Below are 24,095 nucleotides of genomic sequence, written 5' to 3' on the forward strand. Positions count from 1 at the left end.
ATCAGTCACATTTTAAAATACTCCTTTTTTTAATATATTTTATTGATTTTTTACAGAGAGGAAGAGAGAGGGATAGAGAGTTAGAAACATCGATGAGAGAGAAACATCGATCAGCTGCCTCTTGCACACCCCCTACTGGGGATGTGCCCGCAATCAAGGTACATGCCCTTGACCGGAATCGAACCTGGGACCCTTGAGTCCACAGGCCGATGCTCTATCCACTGAGCCAAACCGGTTTCGGCAAAATACTCCTTTTTTCATGTGCGCATTTAAATAGTGGAAACAACTGGCTATCAGCTTTTTATTGCTTTAAAGTATGATTTTCTTCTGATGGGTAGTGTCCTTCCAATTATTGGTGTTTATTCCTTTCTCACATTGGTATCATTTGAGGAAAGCAATGTTGCACTTTTAAATATTTATTTATTGCAGGGTTTTATGCCAAATACAATGTGATGATCATACATTAACAAATGCATTATTCTAGCTTGGCTCTCCAGTTACAACAGAATAGAAATATCCAACTTTGGTGCACCTCTTCCCTTTCCCACACTTGAGACAAAAGCCACTGTTTGGAAGTAGTTTCATTTAAGGGTGAAAATCTCTGTTATTTTAGCATTACCTCATTCAATCACTGAAATGCAAAGTAATCCATGAATATACCAAGCCCTTTTCTATTATTTCCTTGCCTCTCCTCATTTAAATCTACCAACTAATGCCCAGACAACCCTTAAAAAGGCTGTTGAGCTATTTAGCCTAAGTACTGGGCACCCTGTCTGCTGTCCCACCATCTTTGTGATGTTAGACAAGTCCTTTTACCACTCTATGCTCCTGCTCCTTAGGCTGCAGATAAGAAAGGGTTACGGGAGGAAATTCTAACCACTGATCTATTTTAACACCAACATCCTGGGGGTTGTGAGGCAGTGAAGGCACAGAGTGGTTTTGAGGACTTCAAACCTGCCTAGTGATGCTCAGAAGTTCTGACACTTCTCACATCAATATATTTGCTTGATAATTTTTTTCTATTAAATATTATCTATAGCATAAAAGTTTACATTATCTTTTTTTTTTTTACAATTAATCACAAAATCATGATCATTTTTGGCTGTCACTGTCATCTGTAAAGCAGGAAAATAATGTTCTTAAGACTGGAAAAATCAAACCAGTTGCTGTTTACTGGGGAAATTAAGATTTACACATGGTTTCTGGCAATGTTTCTGAGGTTTCCCAACTATAAACGCACCCAGTAGCTTATGTTTAGACATATCGTTACACAATTAGGAGCCATGTACGTAGGGGCCAGGTACTAGAAAACCACGGAACGCTCTCTTTCCTTTTTAAGCTACTTGAGTACCGGCTCTCATTTTTTGTAACAGTTGGACATCTGCTGAGAAATATGGGCAACCCCACCTCTGGTCTAAAGGGTGACCTTGTGAAAATTAGAAAAAAAAAATGTCATCCTTTCCTCAAGCTACCATCAGCCACAAGACTGCTGTCGTGACAATCCAAATCTACAGTCAACACAGATGTGAACGGAGTCACCCAGAGTTGAACAATGCAAAACTCTCACATCGTGAGCTCTACTGCCAAGAGGGTGAAATCAAATTTCAGTTTCAACATTTTTAGTAACTTTAAAACATCACTCCTCAACTTTGGGATTTTGTTTCCTCATCTGGAAACGCTGGAATAAATAACCCCTTAAAAACCGCGTCTTGAGCGACAGTGCGATGGCTTCCTGGCGGAAGGAGCACTCAGTATCGGAGACAGCCTCCTCTTGCTCTGTCTGTTCATGTCTTCACTTAAGTTTTCTCCACAGTCAAACTCCTCCCAATCCCTATCCTCCCAGGTCAGGGAAATCTCTCCATCGGAAAATATATGTTCTTTAAAATTACAAAAAAAGAACACAACAATACCAAAAAGCCAAACACAAAAAAACAACAACAAAACTAGGAAGTCATAGGGCATGAGCATGTCCCACAGTAGAAGCACTAGCGTGGCCTAGTGGCAGTTGCTAAGGCTACTGAAATCAATGGGCAAGCAAGTCTCATTGAGTGAGTAACCTCAGCCTTCACTCACTGAATGCCACTAATAACCCTCTGATCATTGTGGCAATCAAAGAACACATCCCCTGCCCCATTTCCAAATACCCCTTTTAGGAGTGGCACTGGCTCTGGTTGACAAACCGTTTTAGCATCAAGTTTCACTCTGGTCTTGGAAATTTGCTTCTGAAACACGCCACTATTATTTTTGCCAGAAGCCACAAAGGCCAGGAAATAAACCTCTTTAAAAGGAGAGGGTGAAAAAGTATACAGGACTTAGAAGAGTGCGTTGCTCATGGTTTCTCAGAAAAACTGGGCTTCTTATCTCTATAATTACTAGGGAATCTGAAATTCAAACAAATGTCCTAAGGTCACTCATTAAATAATAGGTTGCCTTGACCCTACAAATAAAATCCATTAAGAGCCCAGCATCTCAATGTACTTATAATGTGCAAGATAATGTTATTAATATAGTTGCCATTTATTGATTGCTTGCTATGTACCAGCATTTTACAAATCTCATTTCTCCTTTTCACAACTGTATGGAAGTGATTCTCCCTGTCTCCTGACACAGATGAGAAAACTGATGCTTTGGGAAGTGCAGTAGTTTGACCAGGTTCTCATGGTTAAGGAAGGGGCAGAGCTAGGATTCAAACAAAAGTCTACACACTTGAAGAACTCAATTTCACTGCCTTGGCCAAGAGCCACGGTGCTTTTTCATTTGGCCTTTCTTTCAAGAAGTAGGAAAAGTAACTGAAATCCCTAACTTATGAACCAGGCTACTGATAGTGACACGGAAAACAATTATTTTGTACTGTGTTCTGCCGGAGATATTATTTTTCATTATGGCTGGGACTACTCTCAGCAGGGTCACCTCATTAGCAGAAGAAAATGGCCCCTGTTGTTCTGTGAGAGATGGAGAAGTTGTAAAAACAAACTCTAGAAAGTGATTCTGTTCCCCTTGTTTAAGGGAGGGAATAGTCATCCCCTTCTTTTCTGACTCCCAGCCTCCTAAGTGATGGTTTAGTTCTCTAGCAGTGTTTTGAAAAGGATGGAAAAAGTTTTAGCGAGCTGCCTTCCGAAACCCTTTATCAGCGTTCCCATAACGGAGTATTTTGGGGTGTTGACCCACTGGTGAGGATGCTGAGCACGGCTCTGTTTTAAATGTGCCTATATAGGAAAATAACAGTTCGTCTAGATTGGTCCTAAATGGTTATGAGGAATAACTGTTAGTGAGACTTTTCTTAATTTTATCTTCCAGCAACCTCAAATGCAAACATTCCATCAAATATATTGATATCACTATTGATAGACATCTCCCAAGCCATGTGTTGTAGAAACCATCCATAAAATGATGTCACGTTGCTGTCTATGGAGAAACCCAAATGATCTTTTCAAAATTACCTTCGATCACAGGATTTGCACTTCATTTAGAATGAATTCAAGATGCCTTGTCAGGAACTACCGGGCCCATATGATCTTGCTGCTGCTCACCCCTCTGAGTGGCCCTTTGTCCTCTCACTCGCTGCCCTCTAGCCACTCTATTCTTATGTCAGGACTTCTGCATTTACTGTCCCTCTTCATGGAACATCGTTCCCTCCTGATCTTTATTTGGCTGATTCTTTCTCATTGTTCAAGTTTCAGCTCAGACTTCCTTTCAACAAAAAATTGTCACCTGATTCCCTAAGTTTGCCATCCTTTTATATCCAATCACATTGTATTCTTTTGTTTTATTTCTTAAAAGGACTTTTTTCAGCATTTGAAATGATCTTAATTTGTCATTTTATTTTCCTGTTTGTTTTTCTGTTAAACTAGAATGAAAGCAGGGACTTTCCCCATCTCACTTGTCATTGCACCCCTATGGCTAATATAGAACCCAGCATATACTAAGGTTCAAGAGAATTTGTTGGATGAATGAATGAGTGAATGGATGAATGGATTCCAGTTCTGTGCCTGCAATGAAATATAAGACTCAGATAAATACCAAAAGGCACAAAAATGTTTATTGAGTGGTCCAGATCTACATAAATGTGGGAAAGTTGAGATTAAAATCAAAATTATTTTAAAAAATTTATTATTCCCTGGCTAGCCTATCAAAATCAGGGACTCTATTGGGAAGTAGGCATAAAAGCCAAGAAAACCCAGAACGGCTTTACAGGGAGAGATTCCAGCTCATGCTCTGTTTCTCTGGAAGTTGGCTTCTCCCTTTATGAGCTCCAGCTCTTCTGTGTACTGCAGCAGGCCCTCACGATCCTTATCAAAACGTTCACGGTGAACATCAAAAATCATACCCAAATATCCTAGTTTACACTAATTTCCAGGCCCCCTCACCAGCCAAAAACATATCTCTTGGCATCCCTCTTTAACATCATCCCTACCAAAAGGACAACATTAGTGATCTGGTCTCTTCTCCTAGCAGTGAACTTGTATTGTCTTAAGTCTTTGGGGCTCAGAAATAAATAACCTTTTCTCTAGTGCCTGAATATGTCCCAGATGTCCTATTATTGAGTTCACAGAATACAAATGGAAAAGGGTTATTACCAGGCAGAAGCTTTTAAAATGAAAATCAGACCTAATACATGGACTCAGACACCTGGAGTAAGGAATATAATATTTATAAAACTGAGTTGGAGGTTGCAATCATTGCTCTAAAGTAAAGCATTAAATATTAATTCAAAGCAAACCTGTCTGTGCTGCAGCAAACCTCTCTTTCATTACTTCCCCCAAATAGGTAAATAGCTTGTAAGAACCGAGTGTTCTGCAAACTACCAAAAAATCTACCTGAGGCACGATTTAGAATTAAAGCATTACACACCTTTAATTTTGAACCAATTAATTGTGATTCTTGTAGATCCTCTACATGTCTGCCCTTGGGTATCACTAGGAAAGTTTAATGCTTCTTATTCATCTCCATTTGATTAATCCAAACGGTGCCAGATCATTTGATTAACTCATGTTGCAGCATATTAAATATTAGAAAACTGCGGGAGCCAGTTACGAGTTGTACATTTTAAATTTCCGTAATTTTTTTTTATTTCAAAAAGTTCATGTTTCATATTTTTAAATCTTTTCTGCTAATCTACTTCACATTGGTATTTTTATTAATAATTATGACTACTGTCATTTCCTGTTTCCTACCTTGAGATATACTAAAAAGAAAGAAAAATAAGATTGCTAGTTATTTCTGCCTTTACTGTTGAGATGAGGTTTCTATGTTGCCCGATTCACACCATTCCTCTGAAGCCCTGAAATAAATAACCTTGTAACCTCTAGGCCCTATTGATTTTTTAATGATTTCAAATAAAAAGTTTCCAGTTTCCATTGCATTGACAAACTGCTCGTCCCTGGGTGAAACCTATTGGATTCCCATTAAATGGAGGGGGCAGGAAACAACAACAAAAAAATCCAAAAAAGGGTCTCCGAAATGGAGCAGGGAGAGGTGGTGGAGGCTCAGCTCAGTAAATGGGTACTTAACCTTTGACCAATGACGACAGGTCTCCTTTAGTTCTATTAGACCAAGAGCAAGCTGTTATGATTTAATAAAAAAGAAAAAAAACTGTTTGGAGCTTTACTGAATATGTCCTGGGAATTAAAGCATATGGCAGGGATAAGGAAAAAAGATTTGCCTTATGCTAATGACCCATGATGTCTGAAATAAATTAGATCCATTAGAGTTATGCTCAATAAAAGAAAGACTTTAAGCACTCCAAAGTTAGTGACTCGAGACCAGTTTTTGCTCTGAAATTCAATCTGCCTACTTATTAATTCTTCCTGAGACTCCAGAGCAGACAGGAGATGCAAAAGCGTAGTTCTGTACTGAACCTGAATTTTAAAGGACCCCGAGATGCTTTTCCTTTTCTTTTCATTAACCATCTTTCATGCTTCTTATTTTGTGTTCCTCGTTGATTTGATTTTGTTCCCATTTTTGTTTCATTTTTTGTTTCTTTTCAAGGTTTCATTTATCCTATTTCAACTGAACAGAGAACCCAGAATGAATATGGATTTTCTTGTAAGTCTGATGTTTGGTTTTTATGTTGCTGAATAATCTTTTAGCGTTATTGCCCCCAGTTCAAGTTTACCTTTCCTTAGATCACAGATGTGCACACAGGAAATAGGTGCCTAATATATTCGAACACGAAAAGCAAATTAGATTTTCACTGTGGAAGAGAAGAAAGGGTCATTTCGAGTGTCTGCCAGCTTTCAAACCTATCAGCCTACTTCCAAAGCTTGGGTCCAGTAGCTGACAAAACATATTGTAAAAAATGCTGATGTAAATAAAAGGCTGGGATAAATTGCTAAAAAAGTAAAGGGTTGAGAAAATGCAGATCTATTGCGTTAGAAATCATGAATGTTGAACAAGTAATTGCAGCCTGGTAAAATAAAACATTAAGGATTTTGATATCATATTCCGACCGGAGTTCAGAATCCTGCTGCAGGGCCTCAGATAGGACCCAGCAGCAGAGTGAAGTCAGCACTTTGAAAGCAGGGCTCACACAACCAAGAGTGCTCAGGATGCCACTGGTTTTCTGAAAAGATCTGTGCATACTGACTTGATTGATAGGAAAACAGATATTCTGGACACTTTGGGAAAAACAGTGGTTTAAAAAGAAAAAAATAATAATCCTTTCACATACAGTGCATTTAAATACAAAATTCTAAAAGAGATGTAGTGATTTTTCAACAGAGAATTTCTTTATACTGTCAGTGCCTCCAAGAAATCATGACATGACTGTGTAGGTGGTTCCCTGGGCCACTGGCAATTTGAATGAAGTCATTTCACTGTATAAAGCTTGTGTCTGAGAGTCTTAGGAGAGAGCAGTGGTTCCTCAACTCTTAGGAGGTAACTCCGACCTACAAATCTGCACTCCCCCCAATGCATGTAGATATAAAATTGAGCATTAAAAGGCTGTTGACCACCTGAAGTACCTGTTTAATCACCCCCTTTACAGTGAGCCAGGAAGCTTCTGTTAACATTGCTGAAAATTTTTGTGGGTCCTAGAAAACTAAAAACAGATTTAAAGATGTCAATAGGATTCAAGAAAGGTTTACTTTTGTTTGTTTTGTTTTATTTATCACCTGTTGCCGTTGGATCAAAGCATGTTCCATGCCACCAAGGCAACATGCAATATTTACAGGAATTTTCTTCTCTCTTTACCCAGAAACAGCCTCCCCCTCGCCCCTACCACCATCTGACCACACACTGTGTTGGTCAAATGCTTAATTGCCTTCAGGGCTAGTCAGACCTTTCTGATCACTGAACCAGGCCTTTATCTTACCCAGTACACCATAGAGCTGTATTTTATTCCAGTAATGAGTAGCTCAAATGTGATCTCTGACAGGAGACCGTGAGAAGCTCAGGGTTCTCAGAGGTAATACTGAGTCTGTATAAAAGCCCAGAGTTACCGGTGGTGACCCCTGCTCCTCAGACCTGGGTCTTCTGAAAGCCCACCTTTCAGGTCCAACATGTTTGCCCCTAATATTTGCTTTGCGTAGTTACACCATCCCCACCCACCCACTCACTGATTTAGGGGAAAGTTACTTTATGACTTGGAAGGATTCTAGGAAAATATTCTGGTTCGATAAATATACAGATTCAGGACATGCCAGATATTTCTAGCAGAGTGTTTATGTTTATGTTTTTAGAGAACTATCAGTGAATTCAAGCCACCTTCCAAACTTTCCACCTGAAATTTGCAATAAGTTTTTTGTCTCATATGGGTCAGGAAGGTTTTAGCTCCAGTTTCTTTTGATGCCTTGGAATAAACGATCTGTTATGGTGCCCCATTTAAGATAGATGAGTGGGTGGATAGACGCCGAGTAGGAAAGGAAAAGAAATCAGGAATAATTTTCCACTGAAAGGCCACAGTTGTATTTTATAGCTTTTGGATTAGATTTGAAATTAACCTATAAAAAAGGACAATAAATGTCTGAAAAAATTATAGCAATATGTATGTCTACTGTGGGAAATTTCTCTAACCAGTTGGCCCAATGTCTCCTTCTCCCATCTAGCTGCTCCTGATTCAGATGACATTGCTCTGTATGTTGGCATCGTGATAGCAGTGATTGTTTGCCTGGCCATTTCTGTGGTTGTGGCCCTCTTTGTGTATCGGAAGAATCACCGTGACTTTGAGTCTGATATTATTGACTCTTCGGCACTCAATGGAGGCTTTCAGCCTGTGAATATCAAGGCAGCAAGACAAGGTCAGTTGACATTGAACTTCACATCTACAACTTATGCAAATAAGTAACCTCCCTGTGTGGCTTTAAAATCAGTGAAATAGCCAGTTCAGCTCCATGAAGTTAGGGGGGTTGGTCTGTTTTGTTACTTACTGTATTAACTTCATTCACTTATTTTAGAGTTGACAAGGTGCATGAATCTTGTGTTTTTTTTTATTCTCTAACAGGTTTCTCTGTCATACTTTTTAGCTTTTATTTGAAAAAGTATATGGACTGTTCGATTCTTGAATCCCCTTTTTTCTCTTTTGACAGGACGTCATGTATTGCTATGAATACAGTGGTCTATGGATGAACCAAAATCCAGTAGAGACAAGGGAGGCTATTACCTATAGTCACCTGGTGGGGATCACTGTCTAGGATTCTCATCTGTTGAAATAGTTAAATACCTTCAGAGCAATGAGTAGGCTTCAAGGCAAAATACAGAATCTGTCTATTTATTTTTAGCCAGTGATAAAATGGATCCTCGTCATCTAATTGTTTTGTTTTCAGCAAAGCTATAGAGTCCATACATCTCTAATAGTTGCTGAGTTTCTTTGCATTTGACTCAGAAAGTGTCAGGGGGAGACTGACTAATGTAAGTTGACCGGATGAAGCATTCAAGTAGATTCCTTTTCTCTTTCAGATCTCCTGGCAGTACCCCCAGACCTCACATCAGCTGCAGCCATGTACAGGGGACCTGTCTATGCCTTACACGATGTCTCGGACAAAATCCCCATGACCAACTCTCCAATTCTGGACCCACTGCCTAACCTGAAAATCAAAGTGTACAACACCTCAGGTGCTGTCACCCCCCAGGATGACCTCTCTGAGTTTGCATCAAAGCTGTCCCCTCAGATGACCCAGTCCTTGTTGGAGAATGAGGCCCTGAACCTGAAGAGTCAGAGCCTGGCAAAGCAGACTGATCCGTCCTGCACTGCGTTTGGCACCTTCAACTCCCTCGGGGGCCACCTTATTGTTCCCAACTCAGGTAATTCTTAAAAGGTTTAAAACACAAAGATAGAGCTTTAAAACCTATTTTTTTGTACCAAAATCTTTTTTGTTTGTTTTTGTTAGGCCTGAAAAGTTAAATGTAGCCTACCTAACCCAACTTTACTTTCAATGTAAATCTACATTCCTTCAGACAAAAGCAGCAAAACCATTCATCTTCCTGCAACCAATTCTGGAAACACTTCCTCTATAAATATTATGCTCGCAACTTTCTGCCAAGGTGTCATTTAGAACTGTCATTGACCTTCTTTTAACAGAGCTTCAGAAGGCACATCCAGCCAGAAGCTCTTGCTGTTGTCAACGCACTTAAAAAGGACAAATTAATTAGAAAACTTATCAGTTGGTTCAGTTCCAAATCACTAGAGGAAGCAATACTTCAGAACACTAATTTCTAGATGATCAGAGGACATCCTAATAGACATCCAGTCTTTATTTATTAACTCTTTATTACACAGTCTTTAGCCTCAAGGTTTTAGAAGGCACTTACTCCTGCTTCTGATATAGCTATCTAGAACCACAGCTTCCACGTGTGTCCTTTGGTAGTATTATGTAGTTCTCAGTTTACTGTTGAGTTATCAGCTTTGAGAGACTAAGCCTCATAAAGGTCTTAAATTATGAGTTTAAGTTAGTGACTGATAGTGTGTTAAACTTTGGCATTCATTAATCAGTAGTAGTAATAGGTTTGGAACTATGGAGTCATAAGAGGATTAATGGATTCCTCTGTGAATCAAACTTCTCTCTTTGGACATGACTTGAGTATTTTGCAAATGCAACATTAAGAAACAATTTGTTTTTCATGTAACTTAAGAAAACCATATAATGTGTCAACAGCCATACAGCCCATATACAGAACCAATTGGTCTTCAGGGTCTGAATATGAGCGTGTCTTTGATTCTTTCTCTAATTCAGTCCCCCATATCAATGCCTTGGTAATTTTTCACCCCATATCTTTAAAAGTATATTTTAAGAAATTGAAATAGTTGATGAAATATTATTTTTTTTCTTTTTCTATACATTTTACATAGTTGGGATCATACATTGTATGAAATGCTTTCTTTACCTTTTTCTCGTTAAGTTTCATGCTCTTATATGTGCATTAAAAACCATTATTTTAAATATACTTTAATAGTCTATCAAACGGATAGGAAAACATATCCTTTATAGCTCTTCATTGTTTAAACATTATATTATTCACAAGAGGGTGGGTTTTGTTAATCATATTCACTGAAGTCTACCTTTCCTTCCCATTTCTACACCTGAGACTTTTTCATAGATTAATTATTATAGAGGCTTCTCAAGTGGAAAGGAGGGAACAGCATATGTTAAATACTTTCTATGTACTAAGCAAAGGTGATTTACATACACTGTTTATTTAATAGCGTAACAATAGTTACCTAAAGTATGTCAGGCCTTCTTCCTGTTATTTTACATCCAGAATTTTATTTCATCCCCATAACACATACACAGGTACATTTTACTGTTCCCATCGGAAAAAAAGAACAATACTGAGGCGTGGTAGCCTGAGGTGTGGCCTGCCTGCTTCGCCTCTGTGCCTCAATAAACCATTCACTACACCAGTGACACTGCAGGTCCCACAGCGGCACAGCTCTCACGCTACGCACCTTCTCAGCAAAGCCAGGCCTCAACATTTTCAACCAGTTTACACAGACCTGAATACCTACTTCTGCTCAATTCTCCATTCTTTCTTCTCGAAACTTTCCAATGTGGTCAGGCAAGTTTTCTTATTGCGCTGCGCTCATTTGGCATATTCCATTTCCTTGCTAGTTAACTTATAAGCTTTTCAAAGATAAGAACTCTATCTTTTATTTCTTGGCATTCACAACAATGCCAAAACTCTGTACTCACACTGGTGCTCCATGAATTTTTAGTGAGTTGGAATAAGCTGCCTTTATTGGAATAAAATCAAGAAGCTGAGTACCTTCAGGTACTCACCCTGAATTCCTCTTTGAGGTGACGCTGCAACAGTGCAGGCCAGTGGTTCTTGCAGTGTGGCCCACAGGCAACAACCCTGGCATCACCTGGCAGCTTGTTACAGCTGCAAAAATGTATATAATTTTGTTAGAACTGGCCAATCAGAAACTCTGGGGCTAAGATCTAGTAATCCATGTCTTAGCAAGTCTTCCAGGTGATTCTGATGCAAGCTCAAGTTGCAAGCCATTGCTATAGGCACAGTTAACTAGAACAGAGGTCAATGCAATGTCCTACAAAATGGCACTAATTCACAACTGAGTAAAAGCCTGCTTGATGGGTTGTGAGTACAACTAGTAGGTTCTGTTCACTTTCTGGAGTTATGTATGATGAAAGGAGTTCTTCATCAATTATGATTCTGTCCCGGAATAACGCTGATGCTAACCAGATATTTCAGAAATACATGTTTTTTATATTGTTGAAGTTAGTATTTCTCTGACTTTGAATCCTATGGGGATTTTTCTTTTAATTAGAAACAATGCATCATCGCAGCTGTTTGAAATTTTAAGAGCAGTGGTTGGTCTTCCCCTCCTTTTACAAGGAAAATGACACTGGAATCATCTGTCTATTCCTTAAATAAAACAAGAGTTTAAAAAAATCACATCATCCATTTAATTCTATAACAGTTCAGAGGGAGCTGTGGTAACAAATGAGGCCAATAAAGAAAGAAAGCCAGGCAGCCATGAATATCTGCATGTCTTTAGAGAAAAAGTAGGCTTATGGCTACATGACCACAAAATCTCATTCCCTTTCACTTGCTTCAAAGGCATTCTGTGAAGATTCCCTTTGATTCTATACGTCTTATGTAACTTCTCCTCTTCTCTTTTGCTATTCAGGAGTAAGCTTACTGATTCCCGCTGGGGCCATTCCCCAAGGGAGAGTCTACGAAATGTATGTGACTGTACACAGGAAGGAAACTATGAGGTAAATATGTTTTTTTCTGGTGCACTTGACTTTATCAATCATGTCTGAGCTGAAAGAGAATTGTACAATAGAAATAATAAACCCAAAATATTGTGTCTTGAGTGCCCTGCTTCTGGCATGCCCTTGTTTCCCAAGATGTATAAATGTGAATGCTTACTGCTCTTGATCTTTGAAGCTGCAGACACTTTTTGAAGATCTTGAGAATGGGCAGAAGACCAGAGATCTCTTCCCAAGTAGACTTGTGGCCATATTAGCTGTAAAAATGGCCAGAAACATGATCCAGAGGAACATGACCCATAGATTGATCAGAGAGACATGTGGGTAGACACAGAGACATCAGGTTCATGTGGCCTGGCGCAAGAATCCAACCTTTTCCCATCATAGAATTAAAGGTCACAAAGAATTAGACAACCCCCACTACTACCCCCACTTCAGCCTCACACTGCTACCCCCACTTCAGCCTCACACTCTCTTCTCACCTGTAGATTCCTCTTTTTGTGACCCTTTCTAACTTAAGTATCATCAACCTCCTTCTTATGTTTACCTCCTATGAATTCTATGCTGGGCCTTTCTAAATGAAGCTAGGTTTGATTAAAACTAGATTGAATCAAAAGGTTCCATTTTGAATATGTCATAATCATAAAGATGCAGCTATTTTAAGTGAAAATAGCAAGAGGAGTTTAGAAGTCCTAAATTCAATTTTCAGTCTGGCCTCTAACAAATCATGGTATTTCTTGCTTAGTTCTCACATAAAGTGCATGCATTCAATATGCTTTAGAGGCCTGACTGATGTATGCTTCCAAAGTACATGCATCTTAAAATAAAAGATGTTGTTGAAATAATGATCCTTACATGTAATTTCTGCTGTTTTTTCCCAAAGGGAAAGGCATCCGCTCTTTAGTCCTGAGCTCTGAATACAAAGCATTAGTGACAAATGTAGAATTGGGTTATCATTATAACACATTATACCTTTCTTCTTACCCTCTGTCATCCTCAGAACAACATCCACTTTTAGTCTACTTCTTCTTCAGTAGCCGGAAAGCTCTTTTATCATGCTCGCGGGTGGAGATACTGATATTTATAATCTGTAGGACCCAGAACATTTTTCCCCAGGTGGTGTGCTTTCACCTACATAAACACTAGCCTCAGAAAATAATAAAATTCCTTGAGCATTATTCATGCCTTAAATTTGAGCAACAGAAAATCACTAAAAGACTTATATTTACTCACATCAAATATTCATTTTTTTCATTCTCCAATGCAAAGTAACATTCATGGGCCCTCCGAGGCCTTCTCTTGCTGCAGCGGAAATGAAGATTAGCAAACTCCAAGATCCCTTTGTTGTTTTGTTTTTCTCCTTTCTGGTGTTCAGAGTCAAGGTTAGTGCTAAGTACTTCCATTTCTCAAGGCCATGCCAACATGGATATTTTGTTTAAACAAAAATGAGTACTGGCTGGTACTTTATCCCAAGAAGCATGGAGGTATTCACGGCCTCTTATTTTCCATCTGGTCAGCATCATCTTTAGCTGAACATCAAGCCGGAGGTGGCCTGCTGAAGCTGAAAGATGTGTGCTCTCACCTGCCACCCACAGTTTCCCTTCCCATCGTTTAGTCGGCATCTAACCAGGATAATTGTACCTTTTAGATGAAAGAGAGAGAACACAGAAAATTGATAAAGTGACAAACTTCTGCTTTTAGGTTCCTCTGCCTTTGACTTTAAAGAAAAGGAAACAAAATCCCTCCTTGTCGTGCCTACCACCTGAAGTTACATGCAGAGGGAATTATTCTATTGAATTTGGTGTACATCAAAGAAGTTCTGTTTGTTAAAATGAAGCCAGAGAAACCTCAAGATCTTAAAAAAAAAAATAGGCACAAGAGACCATGAAACAAGGAACAAACACAAAAAGATAACTGTCTCCAATAAATGAGAAAGTTACTCTTTCTGTTGTGAATCAGACGGGTTTGCTCTTGTAAAAACACAATGACAAGAATGTGTTTTAGGGTATAGTCATACTACAAACATAGCTACCATTTATTCAGCATACTTTTTTAAAAAGTATGTTTTTATTGGTTTCAGAGAGAGGGAGGGAGATAGAAACATCAATGATGAAAGAGAACCATTGATTGACTGCCTCCTGCACACCCCCTACTGGGGATCGAGCCTGCAACCTAGTCATGTGCCTGAACAGGAATCAAACCGTGACCTCCTGGTTCATGGGTTGATGCTCAACCACTGAGCCACACCAGCCAGGCTGTTCAGCATCCTTCTAATTTTACCTATTCCTCCCTACTACTCTGCAAGTTGTGATGAGCTCCACTTTAATGATGGAAAAACTAAGCTCGGGGAACTGAAGTCACATAACCAAGGTTTCACAGTTAAGGGTGAGAGAAAGCAGGATTCACACCCGGGTTATCTCACAGCAAAGCTCTCAGCTCGCTCTCACATGCCGTCAGTCCTCCATCTCACCTACATCAGGCAAAAGCCACACCTCAGCCTTCTTATCTAGTGTACGCTGGACCACAGTTTCTTTCTATTGCTCACTACAGACCCTTCTAACCTCACATGATGTGAGAGACAACTTCTTGCAGAGGAGACTCTGTGAGAACATTAGGAGCTATGAATGTTACTTTAAGGCATTGATGGGAAATTCTGATTATTTTTCTCCATTTTCCTTCTCTCTCATTCCCTTTATTGCATCCAGAACTGGGTATTTTTCCAGCTGGATCCCATCTAGCTGGTCATCTGTCGCTGTGAACTGTGTAAAGGGAAGCCTGAACTTAATTGCATGTGGCACAGTGAATGTGGCGAGAGGGGCCTTCTCATTACCGAGTATGCTCTAAGAGGAAGCACGGGTGGCACATGAGCAGCCCAAGTGAGCTGCAGAGATGGGACAAGCTGTCTCTGACCAAAAGGGAGCAGAGCTGCAAGGCTGTGCCCGGGAACCCTACCTCCCCGGCCTTATGGGTCTCTGAAGGGGCTGCAAAGCCTCTTTCTCCCCCCGTGGATACAATTTCCACAATTAAATGGCACTCACGTGGGCCTTTTGCCTTGTTTCCAGTAGCAGCTTAAAAACATGAGCCTTAGACAGAAATTTTACCCGTTGTCATCGCTTATCAAAAAACAATTTGAAGATATGAACATTACTTTTCCCTTTCTGTGTATTCTCTACTTGCCTAGCAGTTTTCTCAAAATACTAAAAAAAAAAAAATCTATTTAGACATTGCAACTATAAAGGTAAATAGAACTTTTTTAATAAACTGTAGGGGAGGCCATGGAAAGGTTTTGAGTAACCAAGTGATACAGGAATAGCAATGCTTTTTAAAGATTATCTGGCAAATGGTGTGTGAGATGAATTGGTAGAGGGAACAGAGAGACACCTTGGAAGGCTGGGTGCCTGATTAGGCTGTGGCGATACTCTAGGTGTGAGGGAAGAGGGGACAGAGCCAAGGTCGAGTCTGGAGAATGGAAAGTGAAGTATATTTCAGAAGAAAAAGTATTTCACAACTGGTTAGAAGTGATGCCAAACACAAAGAATACAGACTGAGGTACCAAGCCTTGGGCACTGTGAGAATTGTGAGAGCAGTGAGAGAGGTCAGAAGCAGCAACTGGTTCGAGCAGAGAAAGGACAGTTTCTGAGTTAAATGGGCCCAGGGTGTGTGAGTGCGGGGATCTGGGATTCCTGCTAGAGATGCAGATGGCAAGTCACCAGTGAGCGGGTCCTCCCAGGGGAAAGATGCAGAAGCAGAAAGAAGAGAACTGGGGAACAAACTCTGGGGAATATTCCTATTTACAGTTTGGATTTGATGAGCAAAACTAAACAGAACATGAAAGGATAAGGCAGATAAAGAATTTGCATTGGTCATGGTCCTTAGCATATAGTGGCCCCGCAAATTAATGTTTTAAATGCAAGAATGAATGTCTGTGTCATAGGGGGAAAAACCAAATGTAAAGAGAGTTTCAAGAAATGGTTGATAGAGGTGTTATTAAAATTAAAATGTAAGGAAAGAATAATAATTAAAAAAACTATTAGATTTGTCAACTAAAGGACATTGATGGTCTTTAGGTACTTTTTTAAAGGATGAAATCCCAGTAGGAAGAGTTTAAGGTGCGAGTTAGTGGTGAAGCAATTAAAACTATCTATACTAATAAAAGGGTAATATCTTCCAGATATCCTTCCGGACAAAGCCACGGTAGCAGGGGCCAAGGCAGAGGCAGTTAGGGGCGATCAGGCCAGCAGGGGAGCAGTTAGGGGCATCAGGCCGGTAGACAGAGGTGGTTAGGGGTGATCAGGCAGGCAGGCAGGCAGGCAGGCAGGCAAGCAGTTAGGAGCCAGCAGTCCCAGATTGTGAGAGGGATGTCTGACTGCCGGTTTAGGCCCTATCCCACTGGATCGGGCCTAAACTGGCAATCGGACATCCCCCAAGGGGTCCTGTATTGGAGAGGGTGCAGGCCAGGCTGAGGGAGACACCCCCCCCCCCCGCCATAGTTCCAGTGCCATTAGTAACAGGACTCTTTCTGCTCACAAAGGTTTGGGTAGTAAATTTATAACCGCTCTAAAGAATCCTGATAGAGGTTTTCCAAATCTAACAACAATGTCCAAATTTACATGAAGATTACAAATGAGGAGTTGTAAATTTAATTTTCTAAACCAGAAATTAGCAAATTACATCCATGAATCAAATCTGCCCATCACCTATTTTTGCATTATTGGACAAATCTAAGAGTGATTTTTACTTAGTTACATTTTAAATGGCTATACAAGCACCTATGTAATATTGTCGATGTTGGCCCACAAAGACTAAAATCTCCACTATCTGACTCCTTAAGAGAAACTTTGCCTACCAAAGTTTTAAACAACATATACTAATAAAAGGGTAATTAGACCAAACATCTTCTGAACATCTTCCAGTTGTCCTTCCGGACAAAGCCACAGTGCTGGGGGCTGAGGCAGAGGCGGTTAGCGGCAGTCAGGCCAGCAGGGGAGAGCAGTTAGGGGGTGATCAGGCCATCAGGGGGGAGCAATTAGGGGGCAATCAGGCCATCAAGGGAGGGCAGTTAGGGGCGATCAGGTCCACAGGGGAGCAGTTAGGGGGCAATCAGGCTGGCAAAGGAGAGTAGTTAGGGTGTGATCAGGCCAGCAGGGGAGCAATTAGGGGGTGATCAGGCCAGCAGGGGAGATCAGGCTGGCAGGCAGAGGCAGTTAGGGGCAATCAGGCCAGCAAGGGAGCAGTTAGGGGCATCAGGCCAGCAGGCAGAGGTGGTTAGGGGCACTCAGGTAGGCAGGCAGGTGAGTGGTTAGGAACCAGAGGTCCCAGATTGTGAGAGTGATGTCTGACTGCGGGATCGGGTCTAAACCAGCAGTCGGACATCCCCCGAGGGGTCCTGGATTAGAGAGGGTGCAGGCCAGGCTGAGGGACTGCCCTCCATGCACAAATTTCATGCACTGGGCCTCTAATCTATATATATAAAAAGTTAATATGCAAAGTGTCACCTTAGGAGTTCGACCTTCGCTCGCTATGATGTGCACTGACCACCAGCGGGCAGCATGGAATGAAGGAAGGACCTGGCTGGCAGCTGGCAGCCGGGGAAGGAAGGCCCCAGCTGGCAGCCAGAAGGCCCCCATTGGCCCTGATTGCTGGCCAGGCCTAGGGACCCTACCCATGCACAAATTTCATGCACCAAGCCTCTAGTCATATATATTTACTGAATATAAATAATAATGTGTTAGGATAGTGAGCCAAAATCTCTTATGTAGGTAATTATATAGTAGGAAGCTTTCATTCATTTTCACATGTAGTTTGGAACTTTGTAAACAGTTCACATTATAATTTCTCAGTGGAACCCAAGGTATTCTCCTTTTAAGTAGCGCCCTAAATTCTCCCTTTGAAGGAACAGCTATAAAGAAACTAAAGGTACAGGGGGAAGGGAGATGAGTCCAGGTAAACTTAAATCTTATTCTCTTACTGTTCTCTGCAGTGTGTATTCATTGAAATCCTACTTACAAAGAAATGATTCAAGGTGATTTATGAAAACTGTCTTTTCAATGGGAGAAAAAAAAATGTTTAATAAGTGGATGAAAAAATGGGAAAAGTAAAATTTAAAAAGATAAGATAAAGTCAGATAAGAGTTAAAATATAAAATGTTCCCAGCATATTTCTGGTAACAGGTCTAGGCCTTGGATTTACTATTTTAAAGCTTTCAAGAGGGGGACGTAGTAAGTTATAAGATCCATGTGTCCATATTAATACAATGAGCAACATCCTTATAATAGAGACAGCAATGAGTTTCATAGGGCTGCTTCTGTCAGTGCCCCGCAATGTAAGTGGATGGTATAAAGTCCAAGTATAAATAAAGTGAAACAATTACACAAGGATTTAGTAATTCAGTCCGGGGCACGATACTCAGCTGTTCTTTCTTAATCTGGGGATATATTTAGGTTAGGGAATTGGTGACACTCCCTTTAGAATAACTTAAATAATTTTCTTTTAATTTTTTAGGTGTTAATTCTCACCTAAGGGAGAAGGAGAGACAGAGAGAGAGAAACATCGATGCGACAGAGACACATTGATTGGTTGCCTCCTGCAAGGCCCAGACCAGGGCCAGGGATTGAGCCTGCAACCAAAATACATGCCCTTGACCGGAATCAAACCTGGGACCCTTCAATCCATGGGCTGATGTTCTATCCACTGAGCCAAGCCACATAGGGTCATAATTTTTTTTTTCCCTCAAGTGAGCTTTTGATAGCAAGTGAGGTAGATATTTCCTGTCAGATACCTAAAGTTAAAATATTTCAAGTTGCCAGTTATATGTGAAACCACTTTAAAATGCAGCTGAGCCCTAACCGGTTTGGCTCAGTGGATAGAGCGTTGGCCTGCAGACTGAAAGGTCCCAGGTTCGATTCTGGTCAAGGGCATGTACTTTGGTTGCAGGCACATCCCCAGTAGGAGGTGTGCAGGAGGCAGCTTATCGATGTTTCTCTCTCATCGATGTTTCTAACTCTCTATCCTTCTCCCTTCCTCTCTGTAAAAAATAAATAAAATATTTTTTATTTTTTAATTTAAAAAAAATAAAAGGCAGCTGAGCCTAGGGTTGGATTGTCACCCTGGAGCACCTGACAAAAGACATGCCTGTTACTAGAAGGCACCTGGCCCACACAGAGGTGGATGGAGACGGCTTCTTTTCAATAAACAGCTCTGAACCTGCTCTAGCAAACAGGCAAACAAATTTCCTCCAGGCCCTAAACCCAGATGAGCAACCCCAAATACACCTTTAGGTGAAAGAAACCGAACGATTTTGTTTGCATTCTAGCTTTGCCTGTGACTAGTGCAGCCTTAGGCGGGTGTGTTAATATCTCCAGGTTTCCATTTCCTCTTCTGGAAAAAGAGGTAAGGTAAATCCTTATCCTAACCACCTTACAGGTGTGCCATGAGCAGCAAAAGCAATCGCTCTTGTGAAAGTTTTGTAAATGATGCCCTTCTGTGTAAGAGATGTTCCCCTCACTGATAGCAGCAGGCAAAGTATGAGAAAAGCCTCTGACAGGAAATGGGAACGCCTGTCTCACAGCTTGGTACTGGAGGCCTCAGAACCCACCCAGCGTTACCGTGATATTGTCGTTATTGGGCTTTGAAAAGCCTGTAAAAATTTAATCGGTGTTCACTACTGAAATTCTACTTAATTGCTGCTTCTGCAGCTAATTTTTGCTTTGTGTTCATTTCCATATCATCTGCAATGAATATTTACTCAATGTTTGCTTAAATAGCTTACATAACACGAGATATAAAAGAGTCAAACCCTTCTCTGCAAACACGTGAATCAGACCTGTTTATATTTATTTTCTACTACTTTTGTGTAATGGATTTTAATATCATCTCTTTATATAAATTAAAAAATGTAAATTTAAACACTCTGACCTTTGGTAAATCTTAACGGTTGGTCCTAAGTCGCTCCTGTAAGTGTTTGCAAATGTTTCTAATTTCAACACTATTTTCATCTTGAAAACACAGAAAAGATTTCTATCATTATTGCTTCTTTGTTTTTCACTCCCTGTTATGAATTTCACTTCACCACTTCCCTATTCATTACATTCTTGCACCTCACTGAGTTAATAAATTCTTTTGACACCTACTGCCCCTTCCTCTTCTTGCTATCCATCCCCTAAGGATGGCGCCCATCAATATTGCATGCCAGGGTTATGCTTGGAGAGAGCAGGTCTGACAGCTCCCTGGGCCAGCAGGGAGTCTTCTCCCTTCTGTTCCAACTCAGTGATGAGAAGAACCCCTCCTCCTTCTGCCTCAAGCACCTGCTGCTAACAGCAGACTGAGGGACAGCTGTTTCCAATCCTCACTTGTATTGCAAGGACCACTTGAAATGGTTTCCACTTTAGTTTCCTTCCTTAAAAGTTTAATACTCCATAGACAACATACAGCAGTATGGTGATTACCAGAGGGAAAGAGGGTTTGTGGGAGGTAGAAAGGGGTATGGGGGGCGGGGTGGAATAAATGGTGACGGAAGGAAACTTGACTGGGGTGGTGAACACACAACACAATATACAGATGATGTATTATAGAATTGTACACTGAAACCTATATAACTTTATTAACCAATGTCACCCCCAATAAATTCAATTTAAAAATTAAATTACATAAAATATATTTTTAGAAAAGTTTAATGCTCGAGGTATAGTTGCAACTAAAAGGTAAGAGTAGTGCTTAGGAAAATGCAATCATTGCTTTCCCATCACCACTGTCTCTGGTAGGAAAAGTCGAATTTTAAAAAGCTCAGGGCAGATAGTGTAATATTAACTATGACACAATCAAAGCAAAACTTCACTCATGATCTAAGAGGTTGAATTTCAGATTGGAAGGAAAGAGGGAAAACTAGGTTAAGAGGAAATGAAAATGAAGGGGCAAAGGGGATAGTAATGAGTTCTTAAGCTGCCAATAACCTTAAAAGTCCAAATATAAGTACATTTCCAAGTACCTTGATAACTTTAGATTTAATAAAACTGTGTTGTTATTAAGTGAGAATGGAGATGATATTAAAAGGCTAAAAGGAGTCAAAATTGTTTTGATTTCTTAAATGGAAGGGCGGGGGAGCCATAGGTTGGCGAGATGTTAGTAAAATTTTAGAACGAGCGTAGAAGCAGTGACAGCCGAGTTTTATTAAGGGGAAAATATGCCAAATTTTAATTGAGTTCTCAGAACTTATAAAAATAATTGTCAAGAACTAAGATTTAACCTTATTTGTGAGCTACCAAGTAGACTGCCAGTTTTGTAGACGCCAACACAGGGCACAAGAATCCTAGTCAGGGACAAAGTGCACTCATTACTCACAACCACAGCACCATCCAGAGTATCCTCATTTTTGTGCCAGTTTCCTGAGCTCAGGTGCTACAGGAGTGATGCAAAGAGGGCCAAACAGCATCTACACACCCGGTGGTTGCAGCTCAGGAAAGGACTCCTGGGCTTAGGAAACCTGAGTCTTTTATCATGAGAAGTAGGCATGTCTACCATTTACTCCAGAGGTAAGCACTGTCTTATCTTCCAAGGTGTGTGCTATGCAACTGCTTTGCAAAGACAGGAATGTGCAAAAAACGTGAGAGCTCCGTGGAGACTTTTCTTCCAACAGTATTAAAAAAAAAAAAATAGTAACAACTGCTACCGCTCATTGAGTGTTAAATGAGGCCATAGAGATAAGTTAACTTCTAGATTATGTAGTATTTAATACATGAACCACAAGTAAAGAGTAGAGAAAAATCCATATGAAGTGCCCATTGCCATTATAAAGGAATGTGATATGTCCCTGCAATATCCACATGAATGAAATGGAAAGAGGTGAACAAGACAATGTGCATTTTAATGGGTTTATATTTGGCTGAACTAAATAACTCAGAGTATTGATGTCAGACCGGAGAGACATCTCAAGTGGTGCCCTTGAAAAGGTCTCTGTCTCTTGCCCTATTCTTGTATTACAATGTTACCAGTGATTGGAATGAGAACATAAGTGGCAGGCATATCAGATTTATGGAGGATGAAAGACTGGGTGAGACAGCCAATATTTGGAGGAAAGACATAGCATTAAGAAATAGATGTCCTGAAATTTTGCCTGAAACTATTAAGGTGAAATTAAAGAGCTAAATATAAATGTCTGTACATAGGTTCAAAAGCCATCATCATTGCAAACACATAACTGTAGAGACTTAGCCCAAGAGCCTTTCATGTTAGAAATACATGATTGGTTAGTTTAACAAATTACTCAACCTTCCTGGGGCTTTATTGCCTCATTTTATACAGAAGATGCTTAACCATATTATATCCATCTTTCCATCTAACTCAAGCATACTAAAAATATTTATAAATAATTTCTTGATTGAGATTAACCTAAGGCAATGATTTTGTGAGGTATTGATAAAACTACATATTCCAAAACCCAGAAAATAGTAGTCTTCCTGTACTGTCTACTTGAGCATTGCATTCATTCCAAGATGACTTACGTTAGTGAAGATATTGAAACACTGATAGACATCTATATGAAAGTGAAGGTAGAAATATAGGGAGAGATTGGGAAACCGTGATTTTCTAGCTGAAGTTTAAAACATTAAGGAACTGAGAGAACGTTTGCTCTGAAATACAGAAGACTTTTTAGAGACATAATAACAATCTCTAAATATTTGAAAGGCTTTCATGCCACAGTAGAAAGAAAGCAGGTCAAGGATTTATTGAGAGGAGTCAGGAAGGGAGATTGTGTTCATTCTAAATAAGAATGTGTTGTATATATAAGTTGATAATAGATGAAATGAGCCTCTGCAGTCATGGAGTACAATTTTTGATGTGTCAAAGCACTAACCAGCCCTGGCCAGGTAGCTCAGTTGGTTGTAGTGTCATCCTGATGCACCAGGTTGTGGGTTTGATCTCTAGTTGGGGTGCATACAGGAGGCAACTAATGGGTACATGGATGGGTGGAGTAGCAGATGGATATTTCTCTCTCTCTCTCTCTCTCTCTCTCTCTCTCTCTCTCTCTCTCTCTCTCTCTCCTTCACCCTCCCATCTCTCCCTCCCTTCCTCTCTTTCTCTAAAATCAATAGATGAAAAAAAATTGAAAAACTAAAAACAACATGTCAGCTATTATAGAGAGGCTCCTGCTATGGACAGAAGATGGTACTTATTGATCCCAAGGGCCCGTCCTCCTCTAAAATTATATGAGCCAATGATACTTAAGCCACATTAGCTGACAGAGTAATATTGAGAACTGTTGTTGAGAAGACATTGGTCTTAGCCCCAGCTATAGCACTGTGAGTGGTGAGAATTTGGGCAATCCACTCAACATCTTGGGACTACATCATCACATGCCAACTGATAACTTGGGTTAATTTATCCATTTGTTTGTTGATTATAATCTTGTTGGAGAAAAGATTTAAGGCAATTAAAAAAGAGAGATGTGAAATAAAGATCTTGGATCTTGAAGGGTTTGTTTTTTATTCTATTTAGGCTCTCATAGTATGAAGTATACAAGGAGAGAGATTTCATTTTACTGTAGAAATTCAATTCTGTAGTCTGTCTGGTCACTTTTGAAAGAATGAATTTGCTGTTCTAGCCTGAATTGTTCCCAAAAATCATTTGGAGGAAGTTTAGCTCTAGGGTGTCCTTGTTTTTAAGTGATATTTTTTGAAGTATTTTTTCAAGTTAGGTCCCCAAAACACAAAAGTACTTAAAACCCTGTGAGGCCAATGGCAAGTGTTACCAGAAAGCATTGTTATGTAACCTCCTAAGTACTGTTCCTTCTCATTCCATCCTGAAATTATCTGTACATGAATTTCAAAGGAAGTCTCCAAAGGCAGACCTGTATCTGAGGGAAGGGGATCAAAGGGATGCTGGCAGACCCACTGTTATCATAGAGACCTCCAGTCTGGCAAGATCAAAGTC

General features: G+C 40.1%; 1 protein-coding gene across 1 annotated transcript in view; it reads left to right on the plus strand.

Moving 5' to 3' along the window:
- The window catches only part of UNC5C (unc-5 netrin receptor C), a 395,871-nt gene that overhangs the window by 338,115 nt on the left and 33,661 nt on the right, over nucleotides 1-24,095 (plus strand). The window contains exons 8-10 of the mRNA XM_054723184.1: nucleotides 8,046-8,237; nucleotides 8,896-9,240; nucleotides 12,086-12,173. Of these exons, the coding sequence (XP_054579159.1) occupies nucleotides 8,046-8,237; nucleotides 8,896-9,240; nucleotides 12,086-12,173 (625 nt within the window). The remainder of the gene's footprint in view (nucleotides 1-8,045; nucleotides 8,238-8,895; nucleotides 9,241-12,085; nucleotides 12,174-24,095) is intronic.

This window comes from Eptesicus fuscus, chromosome 2 (genome assembly GCF_027574615.1).
Source record: "Eptesicus fuscus isolate TK198812 chromosome 2, DD_ASM_mEF_20220401, whole genome shotgun sequence".
In the NCBI taxonomy this organism is placed as follows: Eukaryota; Metazoa; Chordata; class Mammalia; order Chiroptera; family Vespertilionidae; genus Eptesicus; species Eptesicus fuscus.